The following is a 16,911-nucleotide window of genomic DNA, read 5'->3' on the forward strand; positions in this document are numbered from 1 at the left end:
CTATAAATTCAATGCAATTCAATTATAACTCTTACCAGAACTTTTCATGGTTTAACAAGCTGCTTCTCAAAGTTACAGAAGATCAAAGACCTAGGGACATCCAAACTAATGTGAGAGAACAAGGTGTGGGTACACATCACACCTGAAATAAAGATGTGTTACAATAAAGTGCAGCCATTAAGATAGTTTGATATTAAAGCTGAGCTACACAGACCAATGGAACAGAGAACTGAGAAAAGAATCCTGCGTATATGGAAATTTGATATTTGACATTAGACAATAAATAGGCACCGAGAGAAATGGCTATCCAGATGAATAAAATTAGAAAATGGATCTCTGCCTTACAATGTATGCAAAAATCAATTCCTCAATGAATAAAGATGTGAATGTAAAAACCAAAAACCGAAAACTTTTTGAAGAAAATGTAAGCATGTATTTTACGACTTTAGTATGAAGATTTCACAGAGGAAGCGGAAAATACTAATCATATAGGAAAATACTGACAAATTCATCCACATTAACAAAATATCTTTTGTTCAGCCAGCAACACCAAGGAAAAAGTAGAAAAACAGGCTCTTAGATGGGAAAAGACATTTGCAATGTATACACTCAGTAGAAGAGGAATATTTAAAATAAATAAGCAGCTCTTTCAACTCAGTAAGAAAAACACAAATAGCCCAATAGAAAAAAATCAGTAAAAGGTACAGATAGGCAATTCACAAAAGGGCAAATATGAAAAAAATGTGAAACTGACTAGTAAACTATAAAGAGATACTATCTCACTCACAGCTGCTGGACTAGCAAAAGTTAAAAAAAAATCTGATAATACCAAGTGACTACATATTCTTATAATGCATACTATACAGCAGTGAGAATGAATGTGCATTAGGTACCAACATCAACGACTCCAAATCATAATGAAGGAAAAAAGTTACATTGTGGGCCAGGTGCGGTGGCTCATGCCTGTAATCCCAGTACTTTGGGAAGACGAGGCAGGTGGATTGCTTGAGGCCCCAGGAGTTCAAGACCAGCCAGGCCAACATGATGAAACCCTATCTCTACTAAAAATACAAAAAAATTAGCCAGGACTGGTGGCGCATGCCTGTAATTCCAGCTACTTAGGAGGCTGAAGCATGAGAATTTCTGGAACCCGAATGGTGGAGGTTACAGTGAACCGAGATTGCACCACTGTATTCCAGCCTGGGCGACAGGAGACTCTGTCTCAAAAAAAGAAAAAAAAATTATATTATACATAGTACTGCTTATATAAAGTTTTAAAATTTACATATTTTGTTTACTTTTTAGAGACAGTCTTACTCTGTCATTCAGGGTAGAATGTAGTGGTGCATTCATGAGTCACTGTATCCTTGACCTACTAGGCTCAAAGGGTCCTCCCACCTCAGCCTCCCCAGCAGCTGGGATCACAGGCAAGTGCCACCGCACCCAGCTAATTAAAAAACATTTTTTTGTACATGTGGGGATCTCACTTTGTTGCTCAGGCTACTTTCAAACTGCTGGACTCAAAGGATCCTCCCACTGCAGCCTCCCAAAGTGCTGGGATTATAGTTGTGAGCCACCATGCCTAGCCATATAAAGTTTAAAAACATAAAGCAATTCTACATCTCACTGACAGCAGGCAGGGTGTGGTGGCTCCCGCCTGTAATTCTAGCACTTTGGGAGGCCAAGGCAGGAGGATTGCTTGAGCCTAGGAGTTTGAGACCAGTCTGGGCAACATGACAAAACCCCGTCTCTACAAAAAAATACAAAACTTAGCCGGGCATGGTGGTGTGTGCCTGTAGTCCGGGGCTGAGGTGGGAGGATCGCTTAAGCTTGGGAAGTGGAGGTTGTAGTGAGCTGAGATCGTGCCACTGCACTCTAACCTGGAAGATAGAGCCAGACCCTGTCTCTCAAAAACAAACAAACAAATGAGCAAACAAAGAAAAACACTGACACCTACAAACACAAGTATTAAAATTATTAGGACATGTGTAAGAATGATGAACACCAAATCCAGGGTTACTGACACCTCTAAGGAGGAGAAGTTAGATCATACAGGACACTTGAACCGTATGTATAATTTTTTTTTATATTTTAGCTGGGTGATGGTGTCACAGCAGTTTGTCATATTATTTGTTATGCCTTTTAGCACATTAGACATTTTTACAATAAAGAAAAAAGATGTAGGGAGAAAGACACTAATTTCTAGCCCAACTTGAAGTAGGAGACTATTCATTTCTTCCTCATTTCTTCAGTTTGAACCCTGAAAGTCATTGAAGGAAGTAAAAAATCAAAAGACCATTCCAACAGTCTCTCAATGTCTTTTAAACATCAAAGCTGCAGACAGAAAAGAGATGTAGGGAGTTGCTGACCTGGGAATTTTCCTGGCCCCAATTCCTATCCATAAGTTTGCCTTGTCTTCAGCTAAGGCCTAAAATATCCAGGAATTTTTGCTAGTGTGGTATTCATTAGGAAGAATATAGTTTGGACTGTTTTATAAAAAAGTTATACTGGAGCAAACCCCAACCTACTGGCTTTCAAAAACGAATTCTTTAGTCATATTTTACTCTTGTTTCAAAGAAAAGGACATTTGATAAGGGAACAGCTTTTACAGGAATCTCAGAGGCCACATCTTATATTACAGAGGAGGAACAGACAGAAAGAGGACCTGAAGGAGAAAACCCCTAAGATCCTAAGAAGTGAGTTTTTGCAAAAGTCTTTCTCGTCCTCAAACAACAATCGTAAAAAGCATCAATTCTAATTCCTTGAGAGACCAGCATGTTGTGTTAAACAGTAGATCGGGAAAATATTTTCTGATTTGAAAATGAAAACTCAGTTTCAACACAGAAAGAGGCAAAGAAGCACTTCAAAGTACTCAGAAAACAGCTAAGTGATTATCTTGGCCACTTGTTCGGATTTCAATACCTTAATCAGCTCTTTTTCGTTATGGAGGTCCTCGTGAAGCTCTGGAAGAGGATCTTCACTTTGTGCCTTTAAAACTTGCAGCCTGCTTTTCAACTCCTTGATTTTCTTTTCACACTGGTCCCAGGTCTATTTGAAAACAAGACTAAAACTGGTAAGTACTCTGCTCTTTACAATGAACTGTGGAAATAGAATAGCTCATTTACTCCACATAATCTTTCTATTAAGTTTGTTTTTATAAATCACACAGATACCCAGTTCCTTGTCTTGAGCAGACTATGGTCTCCCAAAAGCAGAAGGAACACCAATATGACTCGAGCCTCCTTGCAGCTTTACCTGTGGCTCATTTCAACTACCAGGCTGTCCTTTGCTTGAAAATAGTTCTTCTGGGCCGGGCATGGTGGCTTAAGCCTGTAATCCCAGCACTTTGGGAGGCCAAAGTGGGTGGATCACCTGAGGTCAGGAGTTCGGGACCAGCCTGGCCAACATGGCAAAACTCTGTCTCTACTAAAAATACAAAAATTAGTTGGGTGTGGTGGCATGTGCCTGTAATCCCAGCTACTTGGGAGGCTGAGACATGAGAATCGCTGCAACCTGGGAGGCGGAGGCTGCAGTGAGCCAAGATCGCGCCATTGCACTGCAGCCTGGGCGACAGAGCGAGACTCCATCTCAATAAAAAGATAAATAAATAAAAATAAAAAAGTTCTTCCTCGCTCCCCATATCCTTCTCATCTAACCAATGTGATTTCTACTTTAATTTTGGAAAAGTTCACACCTAAAAGGCTACTGTATGGATTAACTGTTAGCATTGACAGTCTTTGGCATATGCTATAATAGCATCACAGAGCACAAGCACTCAGCCACCTTCCTTGTCTTCTTTTCCACCATCACCCTTCTCCTCTGCTGACTCTCTTCTCCTTTCTACAGCCTGGCTTTAGTGACCTTTTCACATTCAACCTTCACTTTCCATTTCTCACCACTGTGCTGACTACCACCTTCTGCTTAAAGCACTTTCCTGTTTACAAAGCATTTTCAACTTTATTAACCCATAGTAATTATAATAACCTTAGGAGATATACAGGGAAAGTATTATCATTTTTAAAACAAGTATTATCATATTTAAATGGGAAAACTAAGGCTCACAGAAAAATGACTAGCCCATGGATCTGGGGTTAAAAGCCAAGTCAAGGGTCGACCATCTCTTTTCTTGAAATTTTAATTGTTGAACAAAATAGGTGCCTGCATTTTCAACTACAGGGTATTTATATTCGATTCATTAGGATAAACTTCTTTTCCTGAAGTTACTAAAACTATACAAATCTACAATGAAACACTATTCTTCAGTACAGCTGATACCTAAACATACTTGGGTTGGCCTCAGTCTATGGTAACTCCTCACTGAAGGGAGGCCACTTGTCTAGCAATATCAACTATCTGAAACTCAACTCAAAAGAAAGCAGAGGGAGAAGCAAAATCATGAGTTCTTCAAACTGTTATTTGCAATTATGATTATGCTTTACAAACATGGCAGATGCTTAACAAATGTTTGCTAGTTAATGAATTCCATATAGTCCATATACCAAATAAAATTCAGATACTTTATTCACAGGAGAAATTCTCAAGCCCTAACTCAGCATATATTTATTCTTAATTCAGAAAAATATGTCTGATAAGTTTGGTTATCTAGTTTTAGCACACACGACAGGTTAGAAAGAGTGGGCTTTAATAAGAAGTATGTGAGCTTGGAAAAAGAAAAAGTAAAAATAGATAGCTTGACATTAAGAGGAGAGAAAGAAAAATGATAAAAACCATATCAGAACTCAAAGAGCACAGTAGTTCAGGGAGGGCCATAGGTTCAAAGCAATTCAGAGGCCTTGAGAACAACTTGGTATCTTAGCATTACAAAACAATAACGATTTTTCTAATAGTGACTTAAAATATAACACTGTAGTTCTTAAAGGTATAATCATACATTATTTGGAAAATTCACTTATATGGAAAAGTACATTCTCTGATGACAGCAGAAAAATGAAGTGTTTCTGTTTCTTTTCATATACTATGCCAAGAACAGGCTGTACATGGAACATTAGTTTTATGTATTGAACTTTAATTGAATATGTTTCCTGTTTCATACAAATAAGTATCTTAATAGAATCTCAAGTATTTAAATACTAAACATTGAGCTTTTGCAATGCTATATCATCATTTCACATTAAGTAACTGGCATGACTTATGGATTAGAGCTTGAATTGGAAACTCATGATACTACAGTTTCATAAAATCATTTCCATTTTTCACACCGCAAATGAAAATCTATGTACTGAATTTGAGTATCACGAATGGAAAAGTAAGTGGTGAGTTTACCTCTACAGTGCTCTGGAACTGCTTAATCATCTCTGCCAGCTGGGGCTCCATGTCTTTCCAGTTGTCCTGAAGTTTACTGATTCTCCTACCCACAGACTCTTTAGTTTCCAGATCAGTTGTGAACAGTAACTTTTTTCCAGCTTCCAAGGTTAGGGCATAGGTAGTTCGCCATCTTTGAAAATGAATTTCTTTATTCTAAGAAAAAAAAAGAAAAGGAATTTGCTTAGGTTTCTGATGTGTTCAAAATGTGATTTTGTGTGTGTGTGTGTGTGTGTGTGTGTGTGTTTCCTTCAGAGTTTTTCTTGAGAGTTAAACTAGATATAAATTAGATAAATTGGGTTACAATGTACATACACACACACTCACATCAAAAGCTAATGTTTTACATTGAGTAGATAAGCATACTACTAAGTGAGGTGTTTTTAAAATAATTTCCAAAGACCGGTGAGCTAAGATTCTTAGTGTAATGATTAGAAGCACAGAGGAATAAAAAAAATATACATCATAGAATAATAGCCTGCAAGGTAAATGGGTCTAAGAGTATTTTCTTACTACTGTGAATGGAGTAACAGACTTGAAATCAAGTAACAGACCTTACATTATGCTAAACAAATATAAAAGGAAAGAATGCAAGAAAGGGTAAAAATACAAAAAAATATACATTTCTTAAGCTTTTTATGAGCACATAAACATGTACATGGATATGTGCCCCAAAGGGGCAGCTTTAAAAAATTCCATCCAAATATCATATAGGCTTTCTGAAAATTAAAAACAATTTTTTAGGCCTGGTGTGATGGCTCATGCCTGTAATCCCAGCACTTTGGGAGGCCAAGACAGGCAGATCAATTGAGCTCAGGAGTTCGAGACCAGCCTGGCCCACATGGAGAAACCGTGTCTCTACTAAAAATACAAAAATTAGCCAGGCCTGATGGTGGATGCCTGTAATTCCGGCTACTTGGGAGGCTGAGTCGCAAGAATCACTTTAACCCGGGAGGCAGAGGTTGCAGTTAGCCAAGATCAGGCCACTGCACTCCAGCCTGGGTGACAGAGTGAGGCTTTGTCTCAAAAAAATAAAAATTAAAAAAAAATCAAAAACAAAAATTTTTAAGAGACAAGGTCTTGTTTATTTTTATTTTTTTTCCTATTTTTTAGTGGCAGTGTTACAGCTCCGTGACTGCTCCTGCAGAGCAGGGCCACTCCATAGGCAGTATGCAGAGAGTAGCGGAGGTCCTGTTTTTTAAGAGATGCACCACCACACCTGGCTACATGGGTTTTCTTTAAAGAGATTGAAACTAGGTGTTTATAATACAAAAATAAAGTAAAAACTTTAAAATTTGTCCATACTCCCAAAGGCATTTGGTTTTGGAGGAAAAATTAAATAGTTTTTGTCTGTTCTAAATACGTTTTCCTGGCTGGGCATTCTGGTGAGTACTGTGGCCACAGCTACTCGAGAGGCCAAGGTAGCCTCACCAGAAGTTTGAGGTTACACTGAGCTATGATCACACCACTGCACTACAGCCTGGGAGACAGAGTGAGTACCTATATCTAAAAATATATATAAGCAAATAAATAAATAATACAATTAAATATTATTTCCTTCACCTTGAAATTTCTTGAGGGAGACAGAGTGTGGACATTTTCCATAATGGGAGCTGATATAAACATCAACAGAGCATCACTAATTTACAAAGGTGTTTCTGAGAAGCCTGAAGATCACCCATACCCAAAGAAGGAAAGCCAAATGCACCCTCAGGAGCAGCACACAAATAAAAGAAACAGCAACTGGACCACAGGCACTCCACGTGCGTCTCTCCAACGTATTGTGCTGCGCAAATGAGCCACTGGTAGAAGACCTGCTCCTCCCTTAGTCTTCCCTGACTTGGTCAACAGCACACTATTCACCAAGATGCTTAAGCTTCAATAGAGTCATCCTTCATCCAGCTTTTCCTTTACCAGATTGACAAACGGACACTCCGAAATACAGTGTTTTGACATGCTGAACTGAAGAAGTCTCAGGGTCTCTCTGCCCTCCCGCATTGTGTCTCCTAAAGAAGCTAAAGTCCTTTATCTGCCTAAGACCCGGACTCACCAAGGAGAATGATTGTTTTCTCTTTCCCTCCCTGTTACCTCATTATCTTATTGCAGAAAAGAACACCCAGATATAATCACACCCGAACAGACTCTTTCAAGATGACTGCCTCCAAGGATCACTGAAATTCCAAAGATAACCTCTTTTTTTTTTTTTTTTAAGACAGGTCTTGCTCTTACCTAGGCTAGAGTGCAGTGGTGCGACCATGGCTCATCGCAGTCTCAACCTCCCGGGCTCAAGTGTGATCCTCCCACCTCAGCCTCCTGAGCAGCTGGGAGTACATGTATGCACCACTACGCCTGGCTAATTTTTAAATTTTTTTGTAGAGACAGGGGTCTCACTATGTTGTCCAGGCTGGTCTCAAACCGGGCTCAAGGGATCCTCCCACCTCAGCCTCCCAATGTGTTGGGATTGCAGCCAATCCTCATCAAACTGTGGCACCTGTGTCCCCTCCTCTCAAACTCATGTGGGCACATACGATGGCCTTCATTATTAGAGTGTGGCAGAAGCGATAGACGTGACTTCTGAGGCTGGGTTTATAAGGCAATACAGCTTGTTCTGGGGATAAGAGTCTTTGAAGCCATTGGGGTACCATATAAGAAGTCTGGCCACCAGAAGCCCTCACATGGCAAGACCACAGAGAATGATGCCCAAGGAGAGGAGCTCCACTGTCCTAGCTCCTTGCTGCTCCAGTTGTTTCAGCCTAAGCATCGGTCATGTGAGTGAGCTTCAGATGACGCCAGCCCCAACCACCATGTGACTGTAACTGCCTGAGAGACCCCAAGCAGAAACCACCAACCCCTGTCAACCCCAAGAATGAAAAGACAGAATGATGAGTGTCATTATGCAGTGATAGGTAAGTGAGATGTTAGGATTCCTACTTTTTTTTCTTTAGCTCCCCTACAACCAGGAACAGCCAGAGTGATCTTTAAAAAATACAGGGCTGGGCACAGTGGCTCATGCCTGTAATCCCAGCACTTTGGGAGGCCAAGATGGGTGGATCAACTGAGGTCAGGAGTTCGAGACCAGCCTGGCCAGCAGGGTGAAACCTTTTCTCTACTAAAAATACAAAAATTAGCTGGGCGTGGTGGCAGGCACCTGTAATCCCAGCTACTCGGGAGGCTGAGACATGAGAATCGCTGCAACCTGGGAGGCGGAGGTTGCAGTGAGCCAAGATTGCACCACTGCACTCCAGCCTGGGTGACAGAGTGAGACTCTATCTCAAAAAATAAATAAAAAGAAAAAGAAAAAGAAAGAAAAAGAAAAAGAAACAAACAAACAGTGTCATGCTGCCCTCTCCCTCAGCTGAAATGCTTCAAAGGCTTCCTGGTTCCAGCCAGACCAGGTAATCCAGCTACCACACCCAGCCTGCAAAACATTCTTCCCTACCCGGCTTTCTAGTTCACCTCCTGCCACTGCTGCCTTGCCAGCTCTGCGCCAGTCACACTGGCCTTTTCGCCGTTCCTCTGCTGTGCTGAGCTTGTTCTCATCTTGGGGACCTGGAGTAAGCCTCTCCTTTGGTCTGAAAGGCTCTTTCCTCAGATCTTGCATGGCTGGCTCCTTCTCATCATTCAGTCCCAGGTTAATTGTCACATGGCCAGAGACAACCTAATCTAAAGGAGCCACACATCCCCATCTCTACTGGCCTTGTTTTAATGATCTATGTTAAGTCTTATTATAATCTGATATTTTACTATTTATTAATTTATCTGATTAATTATTCTGGTTTACTTACTACTTTGTCTGCCCTTACGAGAGCGAAGGTCTTCTCTCCGTCCACAGAATACACCCAGCACTTAGGACAGTGATTGGCACAGAGAAGGCACTCAATTAATATGCGATGATTGCATCATGAGTGAGGGCTGTACAGGATTTCAGGAGGGTGGTGTTTGTTGAGAGGCTTCTCTAAGGTGGAGAGTAGCTCTACAGCTCCATGGGACATCCCAACCACCTACGTTAATCCTGTGCTCATCAAGCAAGTTTCTTTTGGAAAGCTTTGTTGCCTGAATGAATTTGCCCCTTTATTTTTATTTTTTACAATTAGTTTTTAAAATTTTTGTGAGTGCATGAGATTTTTAAATATAGGCATGCAATGTCAAATAAGCACATCATGGAGAATGGGGTTTCCATCCCCTCAAGCATTTATCCTTTGAGTTACAAATAATCCAATTACATTCTTTAAGTTATTTAAAAATACACGATTAAATTATTATTGACTATAGTCACCCTACTGTGCGCTATCAAATAGTTAGGTCTTATTCATTCTATTTTTTTTTTTTTTTGTACCCACTGAATTTGCCCTTCAAGAGTAAACAAAACCATCACTGTACATTACTACACTAATGGTCAATTTATACATTAGTCAGTGGCTTAAGAATCTGGGTGGTTTGAGTCTGTCGCCCTGAAATCCCCCACTTTATTCACCCATCTCCACTCCATGCCTCCTCTCATGGCCCAAGAGAACCTCAGTATTTCTGGATGAATGGGTAATATTGGGTTTCCAACCTCACAATGCTAGGGACTGGGCTGTGGGGTGTGGTGACTGCACCTTGCTGGCCTCACATTGCAGACAGCACACTTGGATCACATTATCATCAAAAACATTAAACCAAAGGTGAATGAACATCTTGCAAATAATGACCATGCTGTGGTTCTCACAATGCTACGATGCATACACTACCTTCAGCTCATGGATCAGACTTCTGGTTTGGTAGAGGCTGAAGCGCTCCTGGCCCTTCACTGCAGATAGCAGGTGGCTGGTGTCATTGAGGAAGCGAAACAAGTTCTCCACAGAAGTAGTGAAATCCTGCCACTGCCTCACCAGCCCATCAATGTCACCCTTCCTCTGCCGAACACCCTGGACGGCATTCTGCCACCGATCCGTCAGCTTTGAGAATTCTGAAATAAATTCTGGTCTGGGGAGAAACAAATGGTTATAGAATCCAGACATCAACATGTAGAAAAAATAACTATCAGTGGGTAATAGCAGCTCAGATTCAGTTTTTATAAGTATAATTTACATGAAAAAAAAAATCCCAACTTCTAAAAACCTGAGTACTATTCCATTTAAACGTGATTAAAGCTTTGGGAAGGGCAGCATGCAGACTGAGGTTAGCAGAAGGTATCTGCACGTAACCTGGTATTTTGCCAGCATGCATAACCATTCCCTTAAACAAACTGAAGCTGTTTTAATATACATTATGCCAAATACAGAAAGGAAAACTAGAAACTGGATCAATGGGAAACAGATGAACAGGCAGGTACTTTGTAACACTATGGATTACTTGAGTGTACTTTACATAATTTTAGCAATAAAGAGCATGCCTTATTGCAGCTACTCAACAGTTTTTTTTTTTTTTTTTTTGAGACGGAGTCTTGCTCTGTTGCCCAGGCTGGAGTGCAGTGGCGCCATCTCGGCTCACTGCAAGCTCCGCCTCCCGGGTTCAGGCCATTCTCCTGCCTCAGCCTGCTGTGTAGCTGGGACTACAGGTGCCTGCCACCACGCCCGGCTAATTTTTTTGTATTTTTAGTAGAGACGGGGTTTCACTGTGTTAGTCAGGATGGTCTCTATCTTCTGACCTTGTGATCTGCCTGCCTCGGCCTCCCAAAGTGCTGGGATTACAGGCGTGAGCCATCGCGCCCAGCCAACAGTTCTTTTCTGGATAAATAATATCCTTCACATGAGAAACAAGGCCTCTTAGTTATTATGGGAAAGTCATGTTTTTCTGTACAGATCAAATAGAAATTAGTTTATCATCCTGGAACTGGCTTGAATTTACTGCTTCAGAGCTAGGGAGAAAAGGGCTTTACATTTCTTAGTTATGCTGAAAGAAGATTCAGAGGTGTATGGGTGGTGATGTGGAAGAAAAATCATACCCATTAGGACATTTAGAGAAGTATATAAGTGGCCAGGCCACGTCCAGGCTGTCTGCCATGTGTACCAGCTGCATGAGCAGACTCACTCAGCATTAGCAGATTGGCCAAAGGGGCTCTGTTCAGCCTGACTGGCACTGCCCAGTGACCTTAAGCCCACATATGTAGCATGGAGAGAAAGCCCTTCTTCATACTTACAGGATTTAGCTACTTACTGGGAACACTAGGAATAATTTTTTAGAAATTATTTTTTAAGTAGCAAAACATCATGAGGAAGATGGTAGAGAGGGAAATAGTACAGAAGAATCATTTGGGGGCACAAACTTATTTAACAATACTTGAGAAGTGAGCATTTTCCAAAGCTGCTGGGCTGCTAACCCCATCCATCTACCATAGGGAAAAGGTGTCTGTCATTGATGTTTTTATGGTCACCCAGCAAGATCTAGTCCCACTACATAGTTAGAAGCCTGGTCCCATGGTGATCTGTCAATGAACATGGCCACAGGGCACCAACATGGTCAAGGTTCATATGGCAGAAAGCCTGCCCCAACTGAATGCATTACCTTTCATCCACCCACAACCTTCATGAGACCCAGACAGCTCACCTGTTCTCTATTTCTGTTGTGTCCAGGAGTTGTAAAGATTGGGTGACATAGGAATCAGCAATTGTCTGGTTTATAGAAACTTCAGCTTCTAACATCTGCATATGAGTCCAAACAGAAAACATCAGCTAGTAAAGTTCATTTTATGAATCTAGGAACCTACATTTCCTATTAAAATCTAAGCTTACAAAGGATATGATGAATAAAATTATCATATATCATATTATTTGAATCTACTGCAAAAAAATGTTCAGCTATCATATCAACATCACCTATGAATATATTCTTAAAAGCAAACAGGTTTAATAATAATTACATCTAATATTCATTTGTTAGGCATTTATGATTTGGTAGGCACTCTGTAAAACATGCATTGTCTCATTTATTTCTCAGACTTAGGACTTAAGTACTATTATTACATCCATCTGAAGAGGAGGAAACTAAGGTATAAAAAGGTTGAGTAACTTATTCAAGGCCACTCAGCTTTTTGGCAGGGGAAATTTCATTTTAATTGGATGACCTTCATGTAGCAATGTAGACTTCAATCAGTTAACATTAAAAAGTTGCAGTGAACTAATTCTGCACACTTTTGAAATGTGTCCTTTGTAATCCCAGCACTTTGGGAGGCCAAGGCAGGCGGATCACTTGAGGTCAGAAGTTTGAGACCAGCCTGGTCAACATTGTGAACCCCATCTCTACTAAAAATACAAAAATTAGCCAGGTGCAGTGGCACATGCCTGTAGCCCCAGTTACATGGAAGGCTGAGTCACGAGAATTGCTTGAGCCTGGGGGATGGAAGTTTCAGTGACCTGAGATTGCGCCACTGCACTCCAGCCTGGGTGACACAGGAAGACTGATCTGCCTATAACCACCAGGAGTATTTTCAAATACATGTCAGCATAAGCATTGAGGAAAGTCCTGTGAAATTATTAATGCTACGGTTATAATTATACCAAGTGCTTTAATACTATGGAGAATTACTGAGTGAAAATACAAAGATGAGTTGAAATTATTTTATTATACCATTCTTGATAGAATGGTATAATATTTGCATTTTGTGGAAGCAAAGTTGTACTAGAAGCTTCCATGTACTGCAGAAAATCTAGGAGTCCTGTCCCTAACAAAATAGAGCAGTAAATGTTGAAATTTATGAAACGTATGAGAATTTTACAAATGACCAATTGACAACTGAATTTGCTTAAAGGTATACATTCTGTATTTAGAGACTGATAGGTACACTCCCTGTGTTTTATTTAAAGCTGTCTTTTCCTGACTCCTGCCCCAGGTGAGCGGTTCAAGGGTGGCAGAGAACACAGGTTTACCTCATAGGTTTTCTGCTGCTCCAGGAGCTCAGGAAGGCTGTTAGCCACCTCCACTTTGAGTGCTTCTTTTATCTTCTCCAAAAGTTGGATCCACTTTTCACAGCAATAAAGAAACTTTTCATTCAATCCAATTCCCTGAAGCTCACTACAAAGGTTTAAAACAAAACACACTCATATTAACAATGCCATTGCTGAGCTGAAGCCGTTAATTTTACTTTAATTGAAACAACGACAGAGAAGGGATGTTCTAACCTGCAGCGCTCCAGTGCCGTGGCCGTGGCCCGAATCCACTGCCGGTTCACATTTTGTAATGTCTTCACAGCTACGTCACTAAGTGGGAGCTTGAGGCTCACTTCATTCAAATGTTCAATATCAGGTGACTGGGCTGTCAGTGCCAGCACATGATTCTAGTTTTAAAAAATTAAAGTATAGGTTTTTGGATGCCAATAAGATATTTAGATGACAAACAACTCTCCTTATCTCAAAGATGAAGGGAAACTGGGGCCTGAACAGGCAAATTACTTGCCCACAATCAAACAGCTAGCTAATGTTAGAGTGGGACCTAAATTCAGCTCTCTCAATGCTGTGCCTTCACACCAACCTGCACACATAGCCAGCACCCAGACAGCCCAGGAAATAGAAAGTGATCTCAGATTTTGTCACTGAAGAATACAGAAAATAGGCTTTTTTATTTTTTGGAATGGAGTCTCATTCTGTCGCCCAGGCTGCAGTGCAGTAGCATGATCTCGGCTCACTGCAACCTTCACCTCCCGGGTTCAAGCGATTCTCCTGCTTCAGCCTCCTGAGTAGGTGGAATTACAGGTGCCTGGCACCACACCTGGCTAATTTTTGTATTTTTAATAGAGATGGGGTTTTACCATGTTGGCCAGGCTGGTCTAAAACTCTGACCTTAGATGATTCACCTGCCTCGGACTCCCAAAGTGCTGGGATTATAGGGATGAGCCACTGCGCCCGGCCTAACAGGCTTTTTAAAAAAGGACCAATTCTGGACTTTTAAGTCCCATTTAGTCTGCCAATAACCTGATCTTCCACAAACAGGTCAAGCACAGAGTGATGAAAATTTGATTCTTAAAATAACTCTAGCAGAGCAAGGGACTTAAACACCCATATTTTGATAGAACATGACATCACAAGAAAGCAAACTTATCAAAATTTCATTTTTAAAAAGCTATTCCAGCAACAACTTCTAGGCTGACAATATGTCATGCAAACATCCTTAACAATACTGAAGTTATCACTACAGAACTCTGCTGTAATATTCTAGGTCAGGAAAAGCAAACTTTTTCTGTAAAAGGCCAGATCATAAATATTTTAGGCATTTGTGGGCCATATAGTCTCTGTAGCAACTAGTCAACTCTGCCCTTGTAGCATGAAAACTATAATAGACAATATGCAAATGAAAGGGCATGGCTGTGTTCCAACAAAATTTTATTAAAAATCAGTGATGGACAGTGCACCATAGTTTGCTGACTGATCTAAGTTATGAATGTTGATTCCTAGGAGAGTTACAAGACCAGATTTAATTCTTTCAGTCATTTATATTTATTAAACTAAACTTACTAAGGTAAAGAAAAGAAAAATGCATAATTTTAATAGACTATTTTTTTTTATATTAAACTAACCAGAAAAATTCAAGTAATCACAACAGCCAACTTCTACATTATTGTGGTTCACTGATAGTAATTATGAAAAAACATTTACTACAAATTACTCTGACATATTACTAAAAGAGATCCCTATGTCATCCTACTTTTTCTAGGTCTGAGGGAAAATAGGACAGTAATGAATGGCATAAAAATGACTGTGCTTAAGGGTGAGTTAGGCCGGGCGCGGTGGCTCAGGCCTGTAATCCCAGCACTTTGGGAGGCCAAGGCAGGCAGATCACCCGACGTCAGGAGTTCAAGACCAGCCTGGCCAACATGGTAAAACTTCATCTCTACTAAAAAATACAAAAATTGGCCGGGCGCGGTGGCTCAAGCCTGTAATCCCAGCACTTTGGGAGGCCAAGGCAGGTGGATCACGAGCTCAGGAGATCGAGGCCATCCTGGCTAATATGGTGAAACCCCGTCTCTACTAAAAAATACAAAAGAACTAGCCGGGTGAGGTGGCCGGCACCTGTAGTCCCAGCTACTCGGGAGGCTGAGGCAGGAGAATGGCGTAAACCCGGGAAGCAGAGCTTGCAGTGAGCCGAGATCCGGCCACCGCACTCCAGCCTGGGCGACAGAGCGAGACTCTGTCTCAAAAAAAAAAAAAATACAAAAATTAGCAGCCGGACGTGGCACACATCGTCTATAGTCCCAGCTACTCAGGAGGCTGAGGCAGGAGAATCACTTGAACCCGGGAGGCGGCGCTTGCAGTGAGCGGAGATTGCGCCACTGTACTCCAGCCTCGGGGACAGAGTGAGACTCCGTCTCAAAAAAAAAAAAAAAAAAAAAGAGTGAGGATGCAAACATTCTATAAGTTCACAGTAATCAGCTTATTTTTTTTAACCCTATGGCGAGTCTAAGTCCTTAGAAAAGACAAATATTGGCAATACCAGGAATGAGTCAGGATTTTCTTTTTCTTGTTGGTGAAGTCTATCCAAATTCTCTTCTTCATGCGTAATAAGACCTTTTAAAGATTCCAGCCGGTCTCCGAAATCCTTAAACTGTGAGAGAACAAACTAGAACAAGAGAAATTTTCATTAGAAACTATTTTCATGTAAATGCAAAACAGAAGTAAATACAGGCTTGGGAGGTGCTAAGAATTCAAGATGTGTTTGGCCAGGCACAGTGGCTCATGGCTGTAATCCCAGCACTTTGGGAGGCCGAGGTGGGAAGATCACTTGAGCTCAGGAGTTCAAGACCAGTCTGAGCAACATAGGCAGACCCCATCTCTGCAAAAAATAAAACATTAGCTGGGCATAGTGGTGCATGCCTGTGGTCGATGCTGCAGTAAGCTGTAATTGTGCCACTGCACTCCAGCCTGGGTGACAGAATAAGACTCTGTCTCCCTGTCTCTAAATAAATAAATAAATAAAATGCAGCAAAATAAAATAAATTCCAGTTGTTTTTGACATCCAGAAGTTCACTATTATCTCAAGAATCATAGATAAATATTCAGAAGCCCCCTGATTTTTCACTCTGTGCCTTTGAGCCTTACTAAATGGACAGATCACCTACCTGAGGGGACCACATAGGGGAGAGTCAGTGAGCACTCTGTTCTCTCAGTTCCACTAGTTAAATGTGGTTTTTTGTTTGTTTGTTTTCCTGCTGGTATTGAGACGTGATATTGTAGCTCCATGGCCTTCTGTGAAGCTTGTTGACAGCTCATGCACTAAAGGCTTTATAAAAAGTGAATGAAGGCTGAGAGCAGTGGCTCACGCCTATAATCCCAGCACTTTGGGAGGCCAAGGTGGGTAGATCACCTGAGGCCAGGAGTTCAAGACCAGCCTGGCCAATGTGGTGAAACCCCATCTCTACGAAAAAAAATTAGCCAGCCGGGCACGGTGGTTTATGCCTGTAATCCCAGCACTTTGGGAGGCCAAGGCAGGCGGATCACGAGGTCAGGAGATCGAGACCATCCTGGCTAACATGGTGAAACCCTATCTCTACTAAAAATACAGAAAAATCAGCCGGGCATGGTGGTGGGTGCCTATAGTCCCAGCTACTGGGGAGGCTGAGGCAGGAGAATGGTGTGAACCCGGGAGGTGGAGCTTGCAGTGAGCCGAGATCGCACCACT

At 41.2% G+C, this 16,911-nt stretch overlaps 1 protein-coding gene across 2 annotated transcripts in view; it reads right to left on the minus strand.

Moving 5' to 3' along the window:
• Window positions 1-16,911, minus strand: part of SYNE2 (spectrin repeat containing nuclear envelope protein 2) — a 380,145-nt gene that overhangs the window by 46,573 nt on the left and 316,661 nt on the right. For both annotated transcript variants that reach the window (XM_023232104.2, XM_023232093.3), the window contains exons 90-96: window positions 15,727-15,852; window positions 13,422-13,576; window positions 13,170-13,314; window positions 11,851-11,945; window positions 10,053-10,287; window positions 5,284-5,478; window positions 2,923-3,048 (exon numbers count right to left, since the gene is read on the minus strand). In XM_023232104.2, coding sequence (XP_023087872.2) covers window positions 2,923-3,048; window positions 5,284-5,478; window positions 10,053-10,287; window positions 11,851-11,945; window positions 13,170-13,314; window positions 13,422-13,576; window positions 15,727-15,852 — 1,077 coding nt within the window. The remainder of the gene's footprint in view (window positions 1-2,922; window positions 3,049-5,283; window positions 5,479-10,052; window positions 10,288-11,850; window positions 11,946-13,169; window positions 13,315-13,421; window positions 13,577-15,726; window positions 15,853-16,911) is intronic.

The sequence above is a fragment of the Piliocolobus tephrosceles genome, chromosome 6 (assembly GCF_002776525.5).
Source record: "Piliocolobus tephrosceles isolate RC106 chromosome 6, ASM277652v3, whole genome shotgun sequence".
Classification (NCBI taxonomy): Eukaryota; Metazoa; Chordata; class Mammalia; order Primates; family Cercopithecidae; genus Piliocolobus; species Piliocolobus tephrosceles.